The following is a 24,350-nucleotide window of genomic DNA, read 5'->3' as shown; positions in this document are numbered from 1 at the left end:
CACCAGCACCCATGGAGAGTACCCAGGGGATTCTAAAATCCACCCCGGGCTGAGGCATCGGGGTGGGGCCGGGGAGCAGCAATGGACGTGCCGGGGAGGCTCACCTGTAGGCAGTTCCCAGGAGCAGGCTCAGGACTCCCCCCATGTGGACGCCGCTGGCCAGAGAAGAGGCAGCCAGGCCGCAGGCACAGAGCCGCAGGAGAGTGTCCCACAGAATGCCTAGTGAGAGGACAGAAACCTGGCACAGGCTGTCAGGGATGGCCCTGCTGCTCCACAGCGGCCTCCTCCCTGCCCCGCCCGCCCTCGTCCCAGTCCAGGTGGCGGTCTGACCTGTGAGCATGCTGGAGAAGAGCATGGCTGGGAAGTAGTGGTGGAAGTAGAGGACCCGGCCCATGAGGAAGAAGGGGAAGTAGTGGAGCGCCCAGCCCAGCAACAGCTGACTGCCTCCTCGCAGCAGGACCTGGGACAGCCCTGCCCAAGGAGCACAGCCACAGTCAGCGCAGGGAAGGGTGGAGATCCTGGGCTCCAGCCCAGCTCTGCCCCATCCTTGCTGTGTGACATAAATAGGCCACCTCATCTACTGGGCCTTCCTTCCCTCACCTGGACCAAGCCCAACACCTCCAGCAGCTGGCAGAGGAGAGGAGCAGCTGGCTCTCAAGAGCCCTGCTCCCCACCCACCCAGCCCAGTGAGGCCTCAGCACCCACAGCAGGGGTGCCAAACACCAGCGGAGGCGGCACAGCCCCTAAAGAGACCAAAATCCTACACACCCCACAGACAGCTTCCCCCACCTCCACTGCCCACATCTTAGCTGCCACACAGATGTTTGCAGCGGCAGACAGGGCCAAGGTGAGGTCAGAGAGGAAGATGGAGGTGGGACAGAAGGGAGTCTGGGATTCTGGCTGTTCAGACAGGGAGCTGCAGAGGCCAAAGCAGCCCAGGTGAATGTCTTAGATGCCGTGGTCCGTGGCCTGGCAGCTAAAGTTACCAGGACCAGCACTAGGATGGGAACCCACAGACCGTGCCCTGGGGCTCCTCTCTCCCCACTAGAGGACAGGGACAGGGCCATGGAACAAGAGGGGGCAGAAGAGAAAAGACAGCAGCTCTGTATAGAGCACAGAGGTTAAAAGTGAAGACTCTGAACTCGGGCTGCTTGGGTCTGAACCTCAGCTCTGTCACTTATTAGCATATGTCCTGGGACAAGTTCCTTAACCCCTGTGCCTTGGTTTCCTAGTCCATAGAATGGGGCAGTGATCCCTACCCTGTAAGGTTTTTGGGAGGATGTGTGTTTAACATGGCACCAGGCATTCAGTGACTGTGAGCTTTAAAAAGCAAAAAAGAAGGGAGAGAGGGGCCCATCAGCAGGCAGGCCTTCCCCTGACTGCAAGCTCCCTGCCAGCTGCCAGGTCAGGGAGGGAGAGGCCCAGGGACCCGACCTTCAACCTCCGCAGGCAGATGCACCCCTCTCTGCACAGCGACGGCAATGATGCTCCCTGAGAGGAGGTAGAGGGCAATGCTCAGCAGATTCAGCCACCAAACCACCTGCACGGAAGTGAGACCAGAGGGTGAGAGGAGAGCTGCGCTCTCACAGGCCCGGCCCGAGGGTGTACCGGGTACGTGCGGCACTCACCGGGTTGCCGAGCAGGTACACTCGGAAGTCCGTGTCATTGACCCCCGAGAAGCGCAGGCCCTGAGGAGCAGAGAACACACTGCTGATCTGGGGCCCGGCTCATCCCCGCTGCACAGGTTCCAGGATGAGGGAACTGGTCACCTTTCACAGACACGGAGCCTGGGCGGGAGGCTCAGAATGTGAGCTCTCTGGGAAGGCAGGGCAGAACCAGGGAAGAACAGAGCCCCGTCCTGGCCACCCCATGCCAGGCGAGAGGCCTCATCCAGTCCCCAGCACACCCACCTCCACCAAGTCTCTTTCTTGGCTCCATTTCCTGGGAGCGGCTCTAGCCTCGGGCTTACCTGGTAGTTGATAGGCCAGTGCCAGGGTTTGGATGTGAATTCATTGTCCTTGGGTTTGAGGCCATTGTTCCCCTGCAGGAAAGTGGCAGAGGAAAGCTGGTCAAGACAGATCGAGGGCGGACAGAAGTGTGCGGCCCAGGTTCTCTGGTAATGGCCGAGCGACAGGAGAAGCCCTCCCTCCTCTCTCCCTTGAGGAAGAATCCAGTGCTCACTCTGGCTCACTGTCCACCTGCCTACGACATCACCTCACTTCTCCCAACAGGTAAGCCTCCAACTCCCTCCTGAGACAGTCCAGTCAGACCTCCCTGCTTGAGAGAGAGAGGAACGAGGGACTTGTTTCTTATGGGCACAAAACATAGACCCATCTTGCAGGCCAAAGATAGGTGTCAAGAGAGTGAGGGGGAGCATAAAATCAGAGCTGACTTACTTGTCCCTTTGGAAGGCCAATTTTAAACACAAACCCAGGAATGCTGATGAGTTCCTGGACTTTGAAATTTTTACTTTAGACCAGTGTTCTCAACTTTTTAAATTATTGCCCCTCACAGACTTTTTTTTCTAAACACCTCCCACCATGACACTGTAATATCACAGCTGTACTATAAATCTGTTTATATACTATACTAGAGGCCCGGTGCATGAAATTCGTGCACGGGATGGGGGGGTGTCCCTCAGCCCAGCCTGCACCCTCTCCAATCTGGGATCCCTCTCACAATCCAGGACTGCTGGCTCCCAACTGCTCGCCTGCTTGCCTTCCTGATTGCCCCTAACTGCTTCTGCCTGCCAGCCTGATCACCCCCTAACCACTCCCCTGCCACCCTGATTGATGCCTAACTGCTCCCCTGCTAGCCTGTTTGCCCCTAACTGCCTTCCCCTGCAGGCCTGGTCACCCCTAACTGCCCTCCCCTGCAGGCCTGGTACCCCCCAACTGCTCTCCCCTGCAGGCCTGGGTCCCTCCCAACTGCCCTTCCCTGCAGACCCAGTCACCCCCAACTTCCCTCCTCTGCCGGCCGGGTCACCCCTAACTGCCCTCCCCAGCAGGCTTGATCACCCCCAACAGCCTCTGCCTTGGCCCCTGCTGCCACAGCTTCATCCGGAAGGATGTCCGGAAGGTCATTTGGCTGTCTGGTCTAATTAGCATATTACACTTTTATTATTATAGATGAATATCTGTGCTTTATACATTACGAAGTTAAGGGGGGTTTGCCCTCAAGAACACATTTTACCCACTGGAGGTGATATTACTGCTGTTGAGAATGCACACTTAGCCCGAGGGACTCAGCTCCTTTAATCAATAGCCAAGAATATCCAACAGCCTGTGTCTACATGGCAAAACCTGGCGTTTGCTAAACAGGAAGGAAAAGGATCAGGATCCTGGATGCTAATCACCAGGACTGGCATCAGCCTCATCATCAGGGCCCACTGAGAAGGCATTTCCCCAGGAGGAGTCAGGTGCTCTGGGCCAGGTCAGGGTTTCTCCACCTCAGCACTACCGCCTCTGGGGCTAGAGAAGTCTTTGGTGTGGGCTGTCCTGTGCAGGGACTCCAGCCAGAACTATAAGCCAAGGGCATCCTACTCACTACATTAAACTCTGAGAAATTTGGCTTCTTTACTAAATCAAGAAACTGAAGGAAGGAAAAATCTGTAACCAGTATAGGCATATGCATTTGTCCATTATTCTCTATGCTTAAAACCTAGAGCGGGCTTGATCCAGCTAACCTCACCAGGCACGGCAGCCTTTCCCGCCCAGCGTTAGGCCCTCCTCCCTCTCCCCTGCACTTTCTGTGGTCACTTATTGTGGTCTCTCTCCCCGTTCTGACTCTGCATCGGCTGAGTAAGTCCCCTATGTCCCTTTTCTTCTTGGACTCTTCCTCTTCAATAACAACATAAGGGTCCCTTTTCTTGTTGAACTCTAACTCTTCAATGATAAAAGAGGAAATAAGACTATTTAGACTTAGTCTTAAAATTCTACCTAGACCCAGAATGATACTTTGACTGACAGACACATATTGAAAGCAGCTATGTCATCAGGCCAAAGTGACAGCTACAAGCAGAGAGGCAGAGAGGAAGTGACCCAGAGATTGCTTGCTGTCAACTCATCACCTGCCAAAGTGCAGAAATGACAAAATTTGAATTTTTAAATTTAATCTGGTGATTTAAGTCAACTGTATTTACTGATACTGCTTCTATAATCACTTCCAGGAAAGTCTACTTGACATTGGCTCATAGGGGGAAGTAACAACTGCTACACCTCTCTGCAACCCTATAAGCTGAGAAACAGTGATTTTTCAACATTGTTCCCGGTTCTCCTAAACCAGAGTAAAGGGGTTTCCCCTAAACATCAAAACTGCCACAGGGTTTCTCTAACCACAAGGAAGAATTTAAGCTAGTGGGTAGAATTTCTCAATTTAAGGATTTCCTCTCTCAATTGTTTTTAAACCTTTGATGCTACAACTGCTGTCAGCTACTAATGATACAGAGCACAAACAATAAGTCTTAAAAACCTTAAAAAGAATCAGCCATGTCCCCTAATGGTTTGTCTCTGTCTGGAACAGGAGTGGCTCATGGTTGGGATTTTATGCTGCGTGTAAACAACACACTCAAATTAGCTCCTCATTTCAATTGATCATAACTTCATATGATGGAATGTACTGTCACTCTTCAACCGAGGACCCTGGTTTTCAGGGCTCTGCCGCCTGAACAGCCTGGAGAATCACTTGGAGCCAGAGGAAGGTAGTGGGGCTAGCACTGACTCGGAGAGCCTGCCAGCCTGGCTTTGAAGCCTGGATCTGCCTCCCACATTTAGCTGTGTGACTCTAAGCAAGGTATTCATCTCTGTGCTTCAGTCCCCTCCTCTGTAAACCGGGAACAATAATCTCCATAGGACGTAGTAAGTATTAAGTGAGTTAGTATGTGTACAGCCCTTAGTAGCACCTGGCACATAAGAGCTCCATAAGTTTTCACTGTGTCATCATTATTGTCATCATCTTCATCTCCATCATCATTCTGTGATAAACAGAAATGCCTTTGAAGACCAACTCAACCAGTAAGTGAAGACACTTTCAAAGTCCTCTACGAGGGGGCAGTGGATCTAAACCATGGCTATTGGTTTGTGATCCGAATTTGTGGATGGCCCGGAGCTCTTATAGAAGACACCAAATGGGAGGGGGCCATCTTACCCGGATCATCACCATGTGGGACTCCAGCAAGATCTCAGGAAAACTGGGCTGCAGCACGTCCAGGCTGATGTTCGGCACTGGAAAAAGAAATGACAGAGTAGGGAACGTTTGTCACACCTTCTCTCTCACAGCTGTCCATGCATCCACACAGCTGCCAGAGTCTGAGTGCAGCTTTCCTGACAAGCTGACTATCAAGTAGGTGAAAGTGTTGGGAAGATGGAAGAAAACTTGGCCCAATTTTTGATTATTCCTTCAGCTTGTATTAGCACTCACCAGGCACTCTGAGAAATGCAAAGGCAACAGACGACAAGGCCGGGGTGCTCTGGCAGCTCTTGGCAGAGTCACCCTTCATTTTGGTTCTGGCACAGCTGCCCTCCCTGCTAGGCAGAAGGGCTATAAGATAGGGACCAAGTCTATCTCGTTCACCAATATATCCCCAGGGCCCCACATGGTTCTGTCATACTCAATAAAGAGTTGCTAAGCCCTAGCTGGTTTGGCTCAGTGGATAGAGCATTGGCCCATGAAGTGAAGGGTCCCGGGTTCGATTCCAGTCAAAGGCACATACCTCATTTGTGGGCTCAATCCCCAACCCTGGTGAGGCAACCAATCAATGTGTCTTGTCTCTCTCACATGGATGTTTCTCTCCATCTCTCCATCTCTCCCTCTCCCTTCTACTCTCTCAATGGGGAAAAACCTTGGGTGAGGATTTTTAAAAAAAGAGTTATTTAGGTAATTAATTAGCTGGTTGGTTAAATTAGTTGGTAAAAGAATGAAATGGGAAGCAGGGAGAAAAGAAATCAAGCAAGAAGAGGGCAGTCTAAGAGAACGGGCAATGAATCGAAAGATTCGCTGAGTTGAAGATGACACTGATGTGGAAATGTCACACTGGAGCCTGGGAGTATAGATATAGGGCCCAGGCCAGGGCTGTGGCTGTCATTTTTTGTAAACATGTTGGCTGGATGTGGGGAGCAGAGGAGCTCTAAACAGGGGCATAGAGGGAAAGCACCAGCCTGCTCTAAGCCTTGAGGGTGGGAGGTGCTCATGGTGCAGGAGGGAGAAGAGCTCAGAAGAAGACTAGATAGGTAGATCTGCATTACAGAGGCCACAGAGAAGAAGAGTCCAATCTGGCGAAAGACAAGGAAAATGAGAAGAGACAAGTAGCTCTGGCCTCGAGTGAGGTCATTGGTCATTTCAAGGAGAGAAAGTGTAAGTGGATGGGAAGCAAAAGGAGCCACCTACATAGACAACTCATATGAAGAGATTAGGTTTAAAAAGGACGAAAGTGGAAACAATAATAAAGCAACAGCAGTCTAAAAGGTTTGTTTTTTTAAGATAAGAGTTACTTATAAATGTTTCCCGTCAGAGCCAGCCCAGGAAGTGACCTCACTCACACTTGGGATTGATGTGGTCCTCCACATTCCAGATGGAGTTGAGGGTTTCCTTTAGGTATGGAGAACAAGTAACTTCCAGCTGCTCCCAGCCCCTGTGGAAACAGTCACAGGTGTCTCCCAGAAGACCTGAAACTGTCAACTGCTCTTACGTCCATGGACCCCTCTCTTTTCAACCCAGTGGCCATGCTTTTTTCAACCTTGAGCTATCCTAGGAGTATTCTAGCATACAGTATTCCCATTTTAGAAAGACAGATAGATCCAGAGAGTACAAATGTTTGCACATGTACAAACCTTCAACTATCAGAGCACATAAAACACCAGGGGAACTCTGGAACTCTGTGCTCTACAACACACCTGATGCTTGTCTCCCTCCACCTACCACTCAAAATAAGCAAACATTAGGTGAACATTGACAAGTGGGAGACGGAATCTTCTGGAATACTTGTAGTGAGAAAGGAAAAGCATGAGGCTCAACTGGAACATCAAAACCCCAGAGACTCACCACTTGGGCAGAACCTTTCCCGAGGAGCCCAGGACACAGCCTGTGACCAGATGAATGAAGCGAATTCGACTTCTCAGCACTTTGATCCGGTTTCCAAATTTTCTGTTTATAACCTCAATCCGCCAGAAATCATTTGAGTCCCCTGTCCCATTCTAACACATAAGGCAAGGAAAAAATGCAAAGAAAGTAATATGACTTTAGAGAAGACATTTCAGATGCCACCACGTTACAAAGGTCAAAGACTAAATTGACCTCAATGACTGAGGTGGGAAAGGGAACAAGAGGGCCTGGAAATATTTCAAGTGATGGATACTGCTCCAGCACTCACTATTCCAACCACGAAAGTTAGTATAACTCCTGGAACCTGATGTCCAAGCCTTCACTTCATAGGACAAGAGTCTAAATTCCAAATAGATGTTTCTGCCCTTAAACCAAACTCAAGACATCACCCTGAGCCAACAGAAATTGATTTGGGCCATTTGCATCCATGACCTTGGCCGTGTGGACACCCACTCAGCTAAACCAGAAACGTCTGGCCTGGACATTGTACTTTGGAAATTAAGACAGTTGTGCCTAATTCTCCTTGGGAGATGCCCACAGGAAAAAGGTGAAGCTCAGAGTCTTGGCTCTAGCACATACTGGGATGAGCAAATAGGGTCAGAAAATCCACTTTATGAAACCCAGAATTTTTACTGATGCACCAAAGCCCTTGGAGGGGAATGTAACTGCTAGTTATAAGTCTAGTTATCCACTCGTTGTTTTTGTTTTCAAATTACTGTCCAAGCCATAAGTATTCATTGAGCCTCCTCTATGAACTGCATCACCCAAGGTAGTAAAAATCCAAAAGCAATGTGGTGAATATCCCTCTGCAGAGGGAAGTAATCCTTAAAAACAAGGCAAACATGAATTTGGGACCTGGCAAAGGATAAATGCACATAGTCATCTGGGGTCACATTATGGGTCCGTGGCTTCTATATCCAATGTGATTTAAAAGGGACCGACACAGTATTCATATTTGACATTTATTAAGTGTCAGAACATAAAAGTGGCATGGTTATTATGGAAGGAGAGAGATGGAGACAGATAGATTTCATAGGCTGCTTTTCCACACCAAGCCTAGCCCAAAAGTCCCCAAATGCTGAGTCCCTGTACAGCCTCCATCCTTAGGAACACGCCAGCGTTCTGGGGAGGACATGTTCCGCCATATGGCCCTGAGCCAGGCTGTACACACTTCAGTTGCTCACTTACTATGCCATAGCCAGTGACCTGGTAGTGCTTCCGGGTCAGGGGGGCCTCATGATAGTGACTGTGCAAGTTCCGAGAGGTCCTAGAAGTTAGAAGAGAGAAGTTCCATTATCTGGAAGAAAAGAGATGTGTAGTTTCTTCTTTAAACCAATGATACTTAGAGTCACCTGTTAGACTTTAAAAAGAACCTGAATGTAAAATTCAGCGTATCAGGAACTCCTTGAGTATTTACTCACAAGAAATATCTAGATTCTAGAGAATTGGAGAATTGCTCAAACTAGGAGGGACAAATGGTAGGAGTACTGGACTGCATGCCAAGAAAGGGGCTACCTTCAGGTGGAAGGAGCAGGTGGGGGTAGTGACAACACATTTGGTGGCTTTGAAGCACTTACCTCGCAAGTATGGGTAGAAGAATCTTAAAATCTATAATCTGCATATGCCAGAGATAGCAAACCTTTCTCTCCTATCTATTTTTTACTCCCACCACCAGTTTTATAAAGTGGGGCTCTATGGGGAAAATAGGGGTTTAATTTAGCTTTTATTTATTTTGTGCTTACTTTAATCCATAATAAGAAATAGATGTTCATTACAAAAATTCTGGAAATTTTCAAAAATCCTATCTAATAAAGAGGGAATATACTAATTGACCATCACACCCTCACAAAGATGGAAGCGCCCACAGCCAATAAGGAGGGAATATGCTAATTGACTGTCACACCCTCAAAGATGGCGGTGCCCACAGCCACAAGATGGCAGCGCCCAGTCCCCTCAGCCCTACCAGGGCAGCAGGCACCCAGCATGGCCGGGCCCACCCCCAGGCAGGTCCAGCTGCTCCACGTGCCTGCCTCCGGAGTCCCCCAGTCCCCTCAGCCCCACAGCCACCCAGGGCCAGCCCGAGGCACAGGCCAGCCTCGGATGGCAGCTGCCCAGCCGCCCAGGGCCACCTGAGGCTCAGGTAACCAGGGCTGGCCAAGGCTTGTGCTACCGGCAGTGGCAACAGCAGAGGTGTGATGGGGGTGTCACCTTCCCCTGATTGCCAGGTCGCCTCCTGCCCCTGAGGGCTCCCGAACTGTGAGAGGGAGCAGGCGGGGCTGAGGGACCCCCTCCTCCAGTGCATGAATTTTCATGCACCAGGCCTCTAGTAAATTTAATAACAACAAATTTTAATTTATTAAAAAATACAAAATTTTTAATAATGAAATTAAAATTTTAAGTATCCATAATCATACTCATCAGAAAAAACTCTCATAACTTTTCTATATATATAAAATTCTGATTATTTTTAAAAACATCTGTATCTGATAATTCTAGTATATGAAACTTCTGAGGGCTGCTTCTGCTATGTATTGTTCCTGCTTATTCTTGCATGTGGGGTCCTATTCCTTGTGTGTTTAGTTATTTATGCTGTTTAGTTATTATTCACTGTCACCAAAAAGCCATTGATGACAATAGGTGACAATGTTTTTCCCAAAAGAATATTTACATTTGCCTTTCGTCAGGCCGCTAGGAGACATTACCCATCTAGGATCATGTGCATTTAAATTCCTGGCTTGAGATCTAGAGACCATCCAGGTGAAATTACTTTGGGCTGCAAACCCATGTGAGGATCAACTGGTAGTTACAACATCTCAGCCACCAGAGACAGAGCCTCCCAACCCCCGCTTCACCCCTCCCCAGCACACTCTGCTTAGCACCAAAGTAACTTTTCCAGAGTACACGTGTATTGGGCAAACTTACCCAACCCTAACCCTTTTGGGACTCTCAATTTGGGGGAAGGATCAGTTAGTAAACTTACCACTTTGGGTGAACCTAGAACTTTGACTTTAAAACTCCGTCTCTCAAGAGGCAGTCCAAACCGAAGTTCAACACTCAAGACTGTGGGATCATGGCAGAAGTGGCTACAGTGTCCCCTTCTTTCTCCAGATCCCCACTTTCACTTAGATTTTGGCTTGGTAACTCCTTACTATCTTGTTAGCTCTTTGATGCTTTCTAGAAGATGCTCTTATATTATTCCAGTTTTATATTTTTATTACAGTTTTCATATTAGTCATTTTCAACGAGAACGTTGGTTAAATAAACTAGTTTGCCATATTCCTGGAAACATGTTTACATCTTTCTAAAGGTAGCCACTTAAGAAGCAACTTGGGCAACTGAAATTTTTCCTTTTGTCCTCTAAGAAAAGGGAAGCTGAAAGATACCTTCAAACTTCAAAGCTCCCCAGAGCCAAACTAGGTAGGCACAGGCTAGTCTGCTTATTTCACGGACCTTCCTAACACAGCTCTAGGAAGCCGCCCATTGTCTTCACTATCAGAGAGGTGTGGACAGGGATCCCGGAAGGCTGGTGACCCTTGAGCTCTGGCAAAGGTCAGAGCTGTACACCCACTGTTTAGTCCAGACAATGGTAGCTGAAGCAACTTTCCTACCGTACAGTCATGTAAATCCTTACTGATAAGATAGTCTGCCTGTTACTGGAAATTGCCTGCCTAAGGGCTATAGGTGTATCCCAAATTGAATAAAAGGATCACAAGGCCAGAGCCCAAATGGAGTCCTTCTTCTTGAGCTGGGCTCCCGCCTGGTCCCCCAATATTTCCAAATTATTATTACTTGTCTCGTCTCTTTCATTTGCGTGCAGCCCCTCTTCCAGAGCCCGAGCCCTGAACCACGTGGGACGTGGGTCATACACACTATGTCCTCCCCCAGCAGCTTGTTCCATTTGCCAGAGCCTCGTTCAAACCTGACTTCTGTTCCTTTCCAGCTTAAAAACAACTCCTTACCTTTGGTGCCCATACCACTCATGTAGCCCAAAGAGCAAACTTACTTACTCTTTATGTTCTAGTCGAATGATGTCTCCATGTTGTACAAACTCCACTGGGAATGAAGGGTCTAGGGGATCTGCCAAGAAGAAACAAGCACTGGTACCTGAAACCATTCGCTCATTGAGCCAGTACTGATTGAGGGCCCATTGGGAGTTACAGTACCTGGCATGTGCTAGAGATGCTGTCAGGATACGGAGAGACCAGCGAGAAAGGCCTCCGACTGTTTCAGAGGACTAGAGAAGGGTGTGTCCCAAAATAATGTTTGAAAAGACTCTTTAAGGAGAGGGAGAATTTTGCCAGATGAACAAGTGGGGGAAAATCACAGAAGTATGAAAGAGCAAAACTCGTTTGATGGTCTCCTGTGGTTAAGGGGGTGGGCAAGAAGGATGGGAATGGACGAGTGTGTGAACAGTGGGGCCAGGCTAGAAATATGGCCATCTCTGACAGGCACTGAAGCCCCCACTGGAAGATTTTTAAGCTGGGAAGGCAAGTAGTACTACAATTTTCCTTTGAGTAGTAAAAAAATAGTCTTCCAAAAATTAATTCCATGCAAATTACCATTTTCCAAGCTCTCCTCAAAATCAAATGTTAAACCCTGCACATTTTGCCAGTGATTATCTTGTCCCTGGCAATATACTTGCTAAGTCTGAGGTAAAGAAAATGATGAAATGATGAAAAAAGGGACTATAATTGACACTTGAACAACATAGGTTTATAATGAGCAGGTACACTTATACTTGGATTTTTAAAATAAATACTACAAATGTATTTCCTCTTCCTTATGATTTTCTTAATAATTTTCTTTTCTCTAGCTTACTTTAAGAATACAGTCTATAACATAGCATATAACATATGTGTTAACCAACTGAGTATGCTATTGGTGAGGCTTCTGGTCAATAGTAGGCTATTAGTAGTTAAGTTTTGGGGAAGTCAAAAGTTATACATGGCTTTCTGACTGCGCAGGAGGTCAGTGCCCCTAAGTCCTGCGTTGTTCAGGAGTCAGCTGAACTTCTGTATCACCTAGAAGTCAAAATTGATCGGGATCTAGAAAGGTGATGACGATGGAAAAGGAATCAGCAGTAATCACAGCAACACAGGAATTCTTGCAAATTTCCATCCCAAACAGTGAGACATGAACACTCCAGATCAAGAAGACAAATTTACTAGCACAAATCATGGCTCTCAAGTGAATCAGAGAACTTAACCACAGAGATTCCCACTCCTATGTGGGCTCTTGAGGTCTCTTTCAATTTAAAAGTTTAGCCCTAGCCAGTTTGGCTCAGTGGATAGAGCGTTGACTTGTGGACTGAAGGGTCCCGGATTCGATTCTGATTAAGGGCACATGCCCTGGTTGCGAGCTTGATCCCCAGTAGGGGGTGTGCAGGAGGCAGCCAATCGATGATTCTCTCATCATTGATGTTTCTCTCTCTCCCTCTCCCTTCCTCTCTGATGTCAATAAAAATATATTTAAAAAAATAAATTTAAAAGATTAACTAGCAAGATGACAGATCTAAAAAGTCAATGGGAGGGAAGTTTTCTTTCATATAAATTTATTTCATATCAACTTATTTCATATAAATTTATAGCCATCAAAGTCTCAAAGACCTCAGTCCCACAGTGACCACCACCCACAGTGCTTGCAGACACTGCCTTCTCACAAGTTCTTAGTTGCCGGGTGAAATGCAGCTACTTTAACCTACAAGCCACAATGAAATAACGGACCAGGGATGTTAAAAAATTCGGCTATGCCCACATGACTTTCAAAGTAAAGCTGGTCTCCCCTCATTAACACCTCATTGTGATAGACCACTTAAGTTTGGCCTGTTGAATAAAAACCTAATCTATACCAGTATTAAAAAGGTATAGACATAGATCCTGCCCAACACTGTCATCCTATCTAATAAAAGAGTAATATGCAAATTAACCATCACTCTGCTATACCCACAAGCCATGCCCACCAGCCAATCAGGAACGAGTATGCAAATTAACCCAACCAAGATGGCTGCGGCCACGAAGAGAGCAGGAGGCTTGGGTTATTTCATTGTGGCTTGGGTTTCCCAGGCAATGGAGGAAGCCAAGCTTTCCGCACACCCTGTCAGGCCCAGGCCTCCACTCAAGGCTACAAAGTTTCAATTATAGAAGATAAATGAATCCCAACAAAAATGGCTGCGGCCACGGAGCGAGCAGGAGGCTTGGGTCTGCTCAAGGCTACAAAGTTTTAATTATAGAAGATAAATAAATCCCAGATCCCAGGGCCTCCGCTTGGGTCGCCGGGGGGCGGGGCATGGCTGGCCTGCAAATCACCACAGGCCACTCGTCCCACAGGCTGCCCCACGCCCCAAGGGAACCCCCACCCTGATCCGGGACACCCTTCAGGGCAAACCAGCTGGCCCCCACCGGTGAACCAGGCCTCTATCCTATCTAATAATCCTATCTAATAAAAGAGTGATATGCAAATTGACCATCACTCCAACACTACAAGATGGCTACCCCCATGTGGACACAAGATGGCCGCCACAAGATGGCCAGCAGGGGAGGGTAGTTGGGAGGGACCAGGCCTGCAAGGGAGGGCAGTTGTGGGCGATCAGGCCAGCAGGGGAGGGCAGTTGGGAGGGACTGTGGGCGATCAGGCCAGCAGGGGAGGGCAGTTGGGGGCGATCAAGCCTACTGGGGAGGGCAGTTAGGGGTGACCAGGCCGGCAGAGGAGGGAAGTTGGGGGTGACCAGGCCTGCAGGGAAGGGCAGTTGGGGGGGACCCAGGCCTGCAGGGCAGAGCAGTTGGGGGGGGACCAGGCCTGCAGGGGAGGGCAGTTAGGGGTGATCAGGCCTGCAGGGGAGGGCAGTTAGGGGCAAACAGGCTGGCAGGGGAGCAGTTAGGCATCAATCTGGTAGGGGAGTGGTTAGGGGGTGATCAGGCTGGCAGGCAGAAGCAGTTAGGGGCAATCAGGAAGGCAGGCAGGTGAGCAGTTGGGAGCCAGCAGTCCTGGATCGTGAGAGGGATATCCGACTGGATCGGGCCTAAACGGGCAATTGGACATCCCTCGAGGGGTCCCAGATTGGAGAGGGTGCAGGCTGGGCTGAAGGACACACACCCCCGTGCACAAATTTCATGCACCAGGCCTCTAGTAATTTATATTACTAAGGAATAGGATGCAAAGACAGTGATTGTGTATGCCATATTCTGATCCAAAAACCACAGCAAGAAGAGGAGTGGGGAAAGGAACAAAGAAGGTGAATTCAGAGATCATCTGCCCTTTCCCCACAAAGGCTCAGGGGCAGCTGACTTGAGACAGGCTGAGCAAGGTGGTGTTTGCTGGGGAGTCACAGAGGATGCCTGTGGCATAGGACAATCTGCAGGGGCTCAGGTGAGTGGGAGATGCCCTCTGTTCTCTCACAGCTGCAGCAGAAGGCATAGCCTGCAGATAGCTAGCTGCCTAACAAAAAAAGCAAGATCCAGATACAGCCCATGTCATAGGCCCTGAGAGCCCAAAAGGTGTGCCTCAGAGCAGCTTTGCCTGGGTAGGCAGAAGCAGACTAGCAGGCACTGAGTGAGGTACCGGATAGCAGCCTAGACAGGCCCAGCACAGGGCTGACAGGCCCTCAGATCTCCAACTGACTGCCCAGTCCAAGGATGACCAGTAGGCAGCAACACTATCATATCAAGATAACTGGAGCTGTACCATATGCTAGGGTCTGCAATGCTTGGCATGTTCTAAATTAGAAATGAGAGCAGCCAGCATGTGCCCCAGTTGGGGCTATTCACCAGCCCCTGATGGCATGCCCAGGTAATTCTCTAGATCAAGTCTGAGTTTTGGTCCTGCTCTCTGGCTTCAAAATGCAGCTCTGAGAGCGAGATCTTATCTGTCTTGCTCACTGCTAATCCCCTAGGCCAGTGGTCGGCAAACTCATTAGTCAACAGAGCCAAATATCAACAGTACAACGATTGAAATTTCTTTTGAGAGTCAAATTTTTTAAACTTAAACTTCTTCTAATGCCACTTCTTCAAAATAGACTCACCCAGGCCGTGGTATTTTGTGGAAGAGCCACACTCAAGGGGCCAAAGAGCCGCATGTGGCTCGCGAGCCGCAGTTTGCTGACCATGGCCCTAGGCTGACAATAGCACTTTGAACTAGTAGGTGCTCAATAAATAACTGTTGAAAGGATAACTGAGATAGTAAACACATCAAAGAATGCTCAGGAAAGCCCATCTTGATACCCTTCTCTGGGGGCATGAGAAATGTGCAAGACTGAGAATAAGTAATCACACAAGAAGCATCAGTTCCCCACCACATTACCTGAGTCTGTATTCTGCTTCTTGATAATCCACAGGTTGTTGTAGTCCTTGTGCAGATAGGTGGTGACCTGGGTGAGGGCGAGGGGAGGGAGGAGGAAAGGGGAGGGAGGAGGCCATCACTATCAGCACAACCAGCCACAGGACAATCAACAGCAAACCAACATTGCTTAAGCCTTTCTGAACCCCAGCCACCAACCCAAGGGATCACATCTCCCAGCAGGACTCAGAAGCAGCACTGAGTGAGATTCTCTCATTCCTTCTGCATTTAGAGGACTTTTCCCACAAGAAGGAAGAACCATGATACCTTGTGTAACAGAGAGGATTTAGTGCATTTTAAAAAGTAATTAAGCCATGGCCGGTGTTGCTCAGTGGTTAGAGTGTCAGCCCATGCACCAAAGGGTCTCAGGTCAGATTCTGATCAAGGGCATGTACCTGGGTTGCAGCTTCAAACCCTGGCCCTGGCACCTAATCCAGTACCAGGTAATCCAGTATCATGGTGGTCAGAGGGGAACACTGAAGTCTAAAGAAGCTGAGTTAACCACGGCAAAGAGGAAGAGGGCGCAGGAAGCAGGGGAAACAGCGCAAGCAAAAGACGGGCAGCATGAACAGGAATGGCAGGTTCAGTCCCACAGCAGTTTGGTGCTGCTGCCCTACCAGTGCAGAAGAGGCTCACGGACCTGCTGCTGGCGGGCGCCAATGCCCTCAGGATAGAGGTGCCTGTGGGAGTGGAGATAGCCGATGGCCATCCGCAGGTTCTTCACAGTGATCACAGAGCCGAAGGCCAGGTCTAGGAGGAAGGCAGGCGGGGGCAGGGGGTGAGTAGCACAGTGCTAGAAGCCACCGCTGACTGGAAGGGGCCTCCCAAGCCCTAGGGCTCATAACCCTCTTACAAACCCCACTGGGCTGAGGATACCCAAAGCAGGTGTACCACTGCCTTCACACTCCTATAGGGTCAACTCAGGAGGGAGTTCACCGCAGGGTGCCCTTCTTCCCCGCCTCCTAAGCACTTCGGAAGAACCTAGGTAGTAACAGTGTGATTAGAGCACTGTTTGAAATAGTGAAAGATTAGACCCGCTTGTCCTTCAGTCAAGGTCTGGACATACATTCAATGGAATAAAGGAAGAAGCATTCTATGTCGTTATCTGGAATGTTCCCCAAGATATGATGGTATGATAGACAGTTAAGACAGACTTCTGTGCTTCTGAATCCAGTACCATATGAAGTAACTATTTCACGGTATTTGGGCTTTTTCTTTACTCCAAATTTAAAAAAAAAAAAAAAAGGCAGAGAAAACCTCATTTCCTTTTTACTGGCCCTTTTCTCAATCCCTCAAACTCTGGCCACCCTGCCATTCCCCACTCCACCAAAAGAGGTCTCACTCCACCAGAGATGGCCCACCCTATCTTCCTTTGTCCATTCACTTGGTCAGCAGACTGTGCCGAATATTACACTTGGATCTGAAGTGGAGCAGGCCTGGTTGCACCCACGGCAAGCCCAGTCTTGGGGAAAATGGCTTCATGCATTAACGAGCACAAGACAGTGGGCAAGTGCTCTGGCAAAGGTGTGACAATGTGTGACATGTGGGAGCCCAGGGCAGGGTAGGATGACTTCTTGCCCAAGGAGTAAGAAGAGGATGGCTTGATGGAAGAGGTCACAGCTGAGCTTGGCTTTATAAATGAGGAATAGGAATTTGCACACTGCTGACCACCTTTGCTTTTTGAAATGCTCTCTGTTCCTCCTTCTCAGCCCCATACTCCCTCATGAATGGCTACTCCGCAGCTCCTTTCCTAGGTCCCCTTCCTCCTGCAATCCCCAGTGACCTGACCTCAGCCTTTTTCTCTTCCTTTCTCTACAGTTTCCTTACGGGTCATAGCACTGCCACAGCATTGATCACCCTTTACCTGGCTGATTCCTCCTTTGAAAGCTTCAGCCCCAAGCCCGCTGGCCCCAATTGCACAATTTCCCCAAGTACCTCAAAGTCAAAGTCTCTGATGTAGAACTCACTATCTGCCTTTCCAAACCAACTTCTTTGCCTGCTTTCCTCTTTCTCATTCTCTCCACTGTCTTGGAGGGCCCAGGGTTCTGGGCACTGTACAAGGCACTGGGGAGACTAAAAGACAGTCTTTGCCTCCAGGAAACAATCACCTGGGCTCAAGTCCTTAGTGACATCTTGTTACCCCATTTCCGTGTCCAACCTCCCTTGACTATGCCCGGTTGCCTTATCTCTGTGCTCAGCTCAATGCCTGCAACAGCATCCCAGAGGATATCTCCTGCCTCCAATCCCATCCTCTCCCTTGCCATCCTATACTTAACCACCAGAGTCATCTCCCTGAGGCACAGCCTTCCTGGCCTCCACCCTGCCCAATACCTCCACTGGGTCTCCAATGCCTGTGTAATGAAGTCAAACACTCATCCAGACATTTCAAACCCTCACTATCTGGCCCAACATATCTTTTCAACCTTACTTTCAGGTACTTTTCTGCATATAATCTGTGCCTTGAGTTTTGCCCTGTCCTTGGCCTTGATCATGCTGTCCCTTCTGCCCAATATGTCCTCTCCTCCCTCTCCATCTGTGGAAATCTACACATTATGCCAGGGCCTGACTCCCAGACCACTCACTCTATCTCTCGCACCCTGTGTTCCCACTTTATGTACTTAACTCGAGCAGTCATATCATACAGAGACTCTCTACATCAGACTCTACACGCTGGAGTGTGTCCACCTACCACCTCCAACTTGGCTAAGGCTTGCTCAGTTACTACCTGTGAATAACTGAACACACATGAGTCACAGCACACCACGGTGGAAACTGACCAGTGGCCCTGAAGGTCCAAACAGAGCCTCTCTGGTTGGCCTTCCCACAGAGCTGGCTTGGATATTTTCACAGCCGCAATGGAGAAGTCTCTCCTTAGGGTCAAAGAGTTTGCTGCTCAGGACATCTACCTCTGCACCTCCTGTGTCCCGACTCCCTCTCTTGAGTACTCGTACTGGAAATAACTGGATCTTTCTCCCATTTTGCCCTCTACAGACTGAAATAACTCAAACTATCATAGTTGTCTTTTCTAATTCAACTCCCAGAAAACCCTCTGCCCTGCATCAGGGCCGGGAGACACTCACACTCAGGGACGGAAGCGTTGTGAAGGGTGTTTCCTGAGAGCCGGGCCTGGAAGGCAGAGCTGAAGAAGCCATCGCCGGGACCACTGTGGGAGAGCAGGAGCAGGGCAGAGCCCAGTGAGTGCAGTGAGATCATGACTTCCCAGGAGCCTAGGAAGAGCCCTGCTCAGCTCGTTTAAGAAGTACAGCCAGAGTGGCAGTGAGGCATCGTGAGACAGATATGGGTGATGGAGGAGGAAAAACTGGGTCCAAATTCCAGCTCAGCCACTTACTAGCTAGTAGGGGGCCTTTGGAAGATACCTAACTTGGTTTAGCCTCTGCTCCTCATTTATAAACAGGAGATTTAAAGATTGCAAAGTAATTATGATTAAATGAGATAATGGGTACAAAATGCTGAACATTCCTGACACTCAGTAGCTACTTGTTAAATGGGAGCTGCCGCTGGTATTACTGTTATTATTATCCTCACCCCAACTGCACACCTTATGGTGGCTCATCCCTGTTAAACACCAGTGGCTTTGTTTAGGGATAAGGGGCTTTTGGCTGTTAGGAAATTCTTTACTAAGGGTATTGGCCTTTCTGAGCATTTTGGATACCCAAAAGATAGAACCCAGGAAAAAACCAACAGGAAAACACCCTGGGTCCCCTCTTGTCATCCCAACCACAGACCCAGGAAATCACACGGCCCATCCACGGGCTTAGAGGCAGGAGGAAAACAGAGTGAGCGGCTGGAAAGGCTCTGCTGTACCTTTGATTCAGCACCGTGAAGTGAACAGCATAGATGGCCGTGTAGAGAGCCAGCGGCAGCACTATGAGGCACAGGATGCGCGCAGTCAGGTGTTTTCCCACAGTCACCTGCAGACAGAGCCAGTGTTATTTATTCCTTATGCTTTACATGTGCATTATATATGTTTTTATGTATAAGTCATAGTCACAATAAAACTGAAAAACTAATAGCCATAAAGAAAAACTATGTGGAAATGCTTTTCATAACACCCACCACTGAAACAATGCCGGGGACTGAACAGGAGCCTGTCCAGGCCCTCACGCCAGACTGTCACTGCGCCACCAACAAAGCGCGGCCTGTATCTTCAGCATTGTCACTCATCAGTCCCTTCTACATCCCAGTCACACTGGTCCCCTGCACTTTCCTGGAGCTTCCTGTACTGGCCAGCCCCACCCATCACATGGATGACTGCTCCTTATTTTAACTTCAGGCCTCAGTGTCTTCTCAGAAGTCCCCCTGCATCACCTGAGACTGGTTCACACCCTCCTCTGTGCTCTCACAGAACTTTTGGTTGAACTATAATTGCCTGTTCACTTATTTCTCTCTCTCCACTGTCTCTAGAAGGCAGGGATCGTTGTTTTATTAATCTGCATATTGTGTCTCACACTTAGAGGATAGCACGTCTGTATTTTCTGAATAAATAAACTTGTTGGGACTTGGTTCAGAGGCCATGGAGCAGCATTTGGTAAAAGAGTCTGCCTCCACTCAGTCTGAACCCCAGGTCTGCCTCTGTTGCCTGTAGGACATGGGGCACGTTATTACCTCTCTAGGTCTTGATTTCCTCATTTGTAAAGGGAGGGTAATAACTACCTACCACATGAGATTGTTACGTAAAGAAAATGAGATAATGAAGGTAAAGCACAGTGCATAGTGCCCAGCACAGAATCAGCCCTTCATAAACAATACTGTAATAAACCTTACTGGCTTCCAAATCTGGAAAGCCTGGATCGGGAAAATAAAACTGTGAGTTCAGAAAGTCTCCCTGACCATTTCACCTAAGGTCCCCTGCGTCAGCGCCTGACATATACCAATATTTGGCATGAGCGCAACTGGACAGAATCCTCTGGCTAGGTAGTTTGCAGAGCATTTTAAAAACATTGCAGAAACAAATGCCAAAAATGAATTCCAGGAATGTGAGTCTATCCTTGCCCTTTACACCACTCCAGCCTCTCAGCCATGGCCCACTTCCCCATCCTGCTGCCTTCATAGAGCAGCTGGTCCAGCCTGCCTGGGCCCAGAACACAGCCACTCTGTGCCTGCAGCAGAGGCAGAGGTAGGCCACTGGCTCTGCTGAGCAATACTGGGGAGCAAAGACATTTCTACAAGCACTTGGATCTCACCAATGAAAGACTGAGGTCTCCAAACAGGTGCCAAAGGTCTGATACGGTGTTCAACCCCACGTGCAGGATGATAAAGAGGCCAACAAACTTGACCCCTATAGCACCAGCCAGATTAATGCCAGTCAGGCTGAGCCAGAACCACCAGGGGGCAGAGAAGGGCCTGAAAACCAACAAGACACAGAGTTCAGTTTGGCAGCTGGAACCAAACTCAAAAGCAAAAGCATCAGTGGGCAAGGGCACGGGTTCTCTGACTCTGAGGGGCTGTGCTGTGCCCTCTCTGTGAGGGCTCCTAACCTCAGGGGACCACGTGGCTCCAAGGACAGTATGGTTTGTGAAACTTTAAACTGCAGGAAGCACAGTGTGGGTGGGAGTGAGGAGGATCTTTTTCTGTAAGAGGGGTCAATGCTTTCCTGAATAAGTAAGCAAGAAGCTTTTCTTCAAGGGATAACCAATCGCGTGGATGTCAAAGGGAAATCCAGAGAAGCCAGTAATTGAGTCAGCCCTCTCCTTTGTCACCTCTGGACCTGTCAAAGCCAGCATTTGTCGAGTGCTTACTATGTGTCAGGCACTGCTCCAAGTACTCTACACACATTAACTCTTCAACGTTCGCTAACCCCACGAGGTAGAGCCTATTATTATCCTCTTTTACTAGTACACATGGGGAAAGCAAAGGACAGAGAGGTTAGGTAACACAGCTAGCAAGCGGTGGAGCATGGTTCCAACCAGGGCAGTCGGTGCCAAAGTTTGCTGTACTTACAGCTCCTAAAAAACTGTGCTGCAATTTTCTCACTCTGGTGGCCTCCCCTGCCAAAGCGAACGCTCCTTAACAGCCAGACCTAAGTCCCGCTGTACCTCCAGCTCCTAGCACAGTACCTGGCACAGAGTATGCATTCCAGAAATGGCAGGTGGAAGTGAATCTGGCAGAGACAGAAGATAACCCAAAGCCAGAGAGACCTGGTGGCCACCGGATCAGGCTTTATTAGCATAATATCACTTAATGAGATAACATAATTTCATGAGTGTTGTCATGGTGAAACCAAGTGAACTTCTGGAAAAGCCTAGACGAGTCAACTCTTTTGGTTTGAATAGAATGAATGTATTCTACTCTCTCAGAGGTAGAAGAATGATCTGGAAAGGACTACCCAGGAGAAGACGAGGCCCTCTAGTACAGCTTTAGAACTTAGCAGGGCCTGCAGGGATCCTCTTGACTGCTATGGGCCACTCAAGCCAGCCTTTCTATACACTATTCCCACGGTTAGGTCAGGGCTGGATGTAACACCCACCAAGGGAAGGGAGACAAACACTCCCAAGCAGGATCTACCCTGGTTCCCTCCCCTCTAGGATGGAGAGTGTGAAAGATAAAGTTGTCTGGGGTCTCCTAAACAGCACCGGTGCCAACGGGTGGCTTATAAGTTGGTGGGAAGGCATTAGGACCCTCCATAATATCCACAAACCCCTATCTAAATCCATCCCCACTATAAAAATGATAATATTCTTGAAAAATACAATCGACATTTTCGTAGTCTTATGTAAAGCAAAAATAAATCTATAGAAAACTTCTTCAAATCTATTTTTGTGATCTAAAATGGGTAATCTAAGTTTTTAAAAAAGTTGGATTGCCTTAAACTCAGCCTCAAGACAGGTCCTCTAGGCACTTACCCTGTCCCTGACCATTATAGAAATTTTGGAGCTGCCGTAACCTCTGGACCTCCCCGTTCCTTCCCCCCTGCCCCCCCCCCCCGCCCCGCCACACACAAAGACTCCCAAAGGCGGTGTTTCTGACCTGTCAGCACAGGAGTTGTACTTGACCATGCTCAGCATGGCAGCCATGATGAAGAACATCAAGATGGGGTCAAGGAGGATGTACTGGGACAGAGTGAGGCATCCTGTGTCTGGAAAACATGAGCTCAGTGGTCAAAAAATGGGATCAGAGATGGGCCCCCGAGAACCAAACACCCCAGCAATAAGTCCCCCTTGTGTTTAATTGCAGTCAAGACTACATGGGCCACTGAGTCACTGGGGAGGTGGAAGGTCACAGCTTGGGGGTACACCAAAGCCCAATGATACGAAATAGTATCCCACACTTCTTCCAGGCCCTTAACTCAAGAAAGGATCATGTCACTCATTCAGATAGAGCCGTCCTGAGATGAGGGCTCTTGCTCATTTCCAGCCTCAAAAAGAGAGTTCTGCCACCTTGCTCATATAGCCATAAATGACCTACACCTAGGGTAGTCTTACCATTTTGTATGAAGTCTATATTGGGAGTTGATTCTCCAGATAGGTCCCAAAGTGAAACAAAATCTCATTATATCATGGCCCTGCTTAAACTCTCCAATGTCTTCCCATCTCACTCAGACTAACAAACTCCTCATGACATTGCCGAAGTCTGCACGGTCTCTCTACCTATCCAACCTCCTATCCCAACACCCACTGCCTCACTCACTCCACTCCCGCCCCACTGGCCTTCTTGCTGTTCCTTGAATCCACTAAGTGCTGCCTTATGCCAGGACCACCGCACATGCTGGTCCCTCTGCCTGAACACTCTTCCCTCACATCTCTGCATGGCTTAATCTTTTGCTTCACACAGGTCACCTCAAGGCCACCTCCTTAAGGAGCTCCTCACTGACACCCTACCTAAAACAGGATCATTCCTCATGACTTTATTATTCACCCACTCTATTTTCTACATTGCACTTACTGCTTAGAATGTTACATTATAACTTAGTAACTTACTGGCTTACTTATCATCTGCCCCACTAGGGAGTAAGCTCCTCATTCTCTGAGGCCGAGAAAAGTGGCCTAGAAAGAGGGGATGCTTTAAAAATAGTACTGACTGAGAAAATAAATAAATGACAATAAATAACTGAAAAGGAAATTAAAGACACAAAGAAAAGGCCACCAATCCTCTACCAAGAAGCCCTATAATCTTGCAACATATCGATCAAAACAAGGCTAGAATCACCCCTAAAATACCCACCTACAGCGGTCTGGACTCCTTTCAATGTTAAGCTCTGTAAGGTCATGAATTCACTTTCAGAAGAACAAGGGTAGCAACAAGATGGGTTTCTATGGATCAGCTCTCATTTAGCCATGGTAGGATTATTCACAGAAAATATGTAAGTTCCCATTTTACTACCCCCTTCTACCGAGCTACTTTAAGGCATTGCCTTTGCATTCAGCTAAAATTAGTTTAAGGAGTACAAACTAATCTTTTTTTTTTTTAAATATATTTTATTGATTTTTTACAGAGAGGAAGAGAGAGGGATAGAGAGCTAGAAACACCGATGAGAGAGAAACATCGATCAGCTGCCTCCTGCACACCCCCTACTGGGGATGTGCCCGCAACCAAGGTACATGCCCTTGACCGGAATCGAACCTGGGACCTTTCAGTCCGCAGGCTGACGCTCTATCCACTGAGCCAAACCGGTTTTGGCCAAACTAATCTTGATAGTATCCTAAGAGAAGCAGAATAAGAATTTAGGCCTCCTTCACACACACACACACACACACACACACACACACACACACACACACACACATTTATCTTCTTATCCAAACAACTGGAGCTCATCTATGCCAACTCTCCCTTCCAATAATGTAAAGGCTTGCTACATACAAGTATATATATAGCAACTATTACTAGTGAATAAAATAAGATTTGTAATACATTTACTCAATCCTAAAGTTACTTAACAACTGGGCCCATAGACAGATCTA

At 48.3% G+C, this 24,350-nt stretch overlaps 1 protein-coding gene across 2 annotated transcripts in view; it reads right to left on the bottom strand.

Moving 5' to 3' along the window:
* POMT2 (protein O-mannosyltransferase 2) overlaps window positions 1–24,350 on the bottom strand; it is a 42,700-nt gene that overhangs the window by 3,214 nt on the left and 15,136 nt on the right. For both annotated transcript variants that reach the window (XM_080678922.1, XM_080678923.1), the window contains 16 exons: window positions 22,417–22,525; window positions 20,634–20,793; window positions 19,255–19,361; window positions 18,510–18,592; window positions 16,070–16,179; window positions 15,394–15,460; window positions 11,106–11,175; window positions 8,287–8,365; window positions 7,039–7,190; window positions 6,537–6,628; window positions 5,146–5,222; window positions 1,970–2,041; window positions 1,629–1,688; window positions 1,435–1,540; window positions 331–471; window positions 105–219 (listed from right to left, as the gene is read on the bottom strand). In XM_080678922.1, coding sequence (XP_080535048.1) covers window positions 105–219; window positions 331–471; window positions 1,435–1,540; window positions 1,629–1,688; window positions 1,970–2,041; window positions 5,146–5,222; window positions 6,537–6,628; window positions 7,039–7,190; window positions 8,287–8,365; window positions 11,106–11,175; window positions 15,394–15,460; window positions 16,070–16,179; window positions 18,510–18,592; window positions 19,255–19,361; window positions 20,634–20,793; window positions 22,417–22,525 — 1,600 coding nt within the window. The remainder of the gene's footprint in view (window positions 1–104; window positions 220–330; window positions 472–1,434; window positions 1,541–1,628; window positions 1,689–1,969; window positions 2,042–5,145; window positions 5,223–6,536; window positions 6,629–7,038; window positions 7,191–8,286; window positions 8,366–11,105; window positions 11,176–15,393; window positions 15,461–16,069; window positions 16,180–18,509; window positions 18,593–19,254; window positions 19,362–20,633; window positions 20,794–22,416; window positions 22,526–24,350) is intronic.

The sequence above is a fragment of the Plecotus auritus genome (genome assembly GCF_963455305.1).
Source record: "Plecotus auritus genome assembly, chromosome: 1".
NCBI classification, from domain to species: domain Eukaryota; kingdom Metazoa; phylum Chordata; class Mammalia; order Chiroptera; family Vespertilionidae; genus Plecotus; species Plecotus auritus.
The sequence above is the reverse complement of the archived record's forward strand: the minus strand, read 5'-3'. Positions and strand labels throughout refer to the sequence as shown.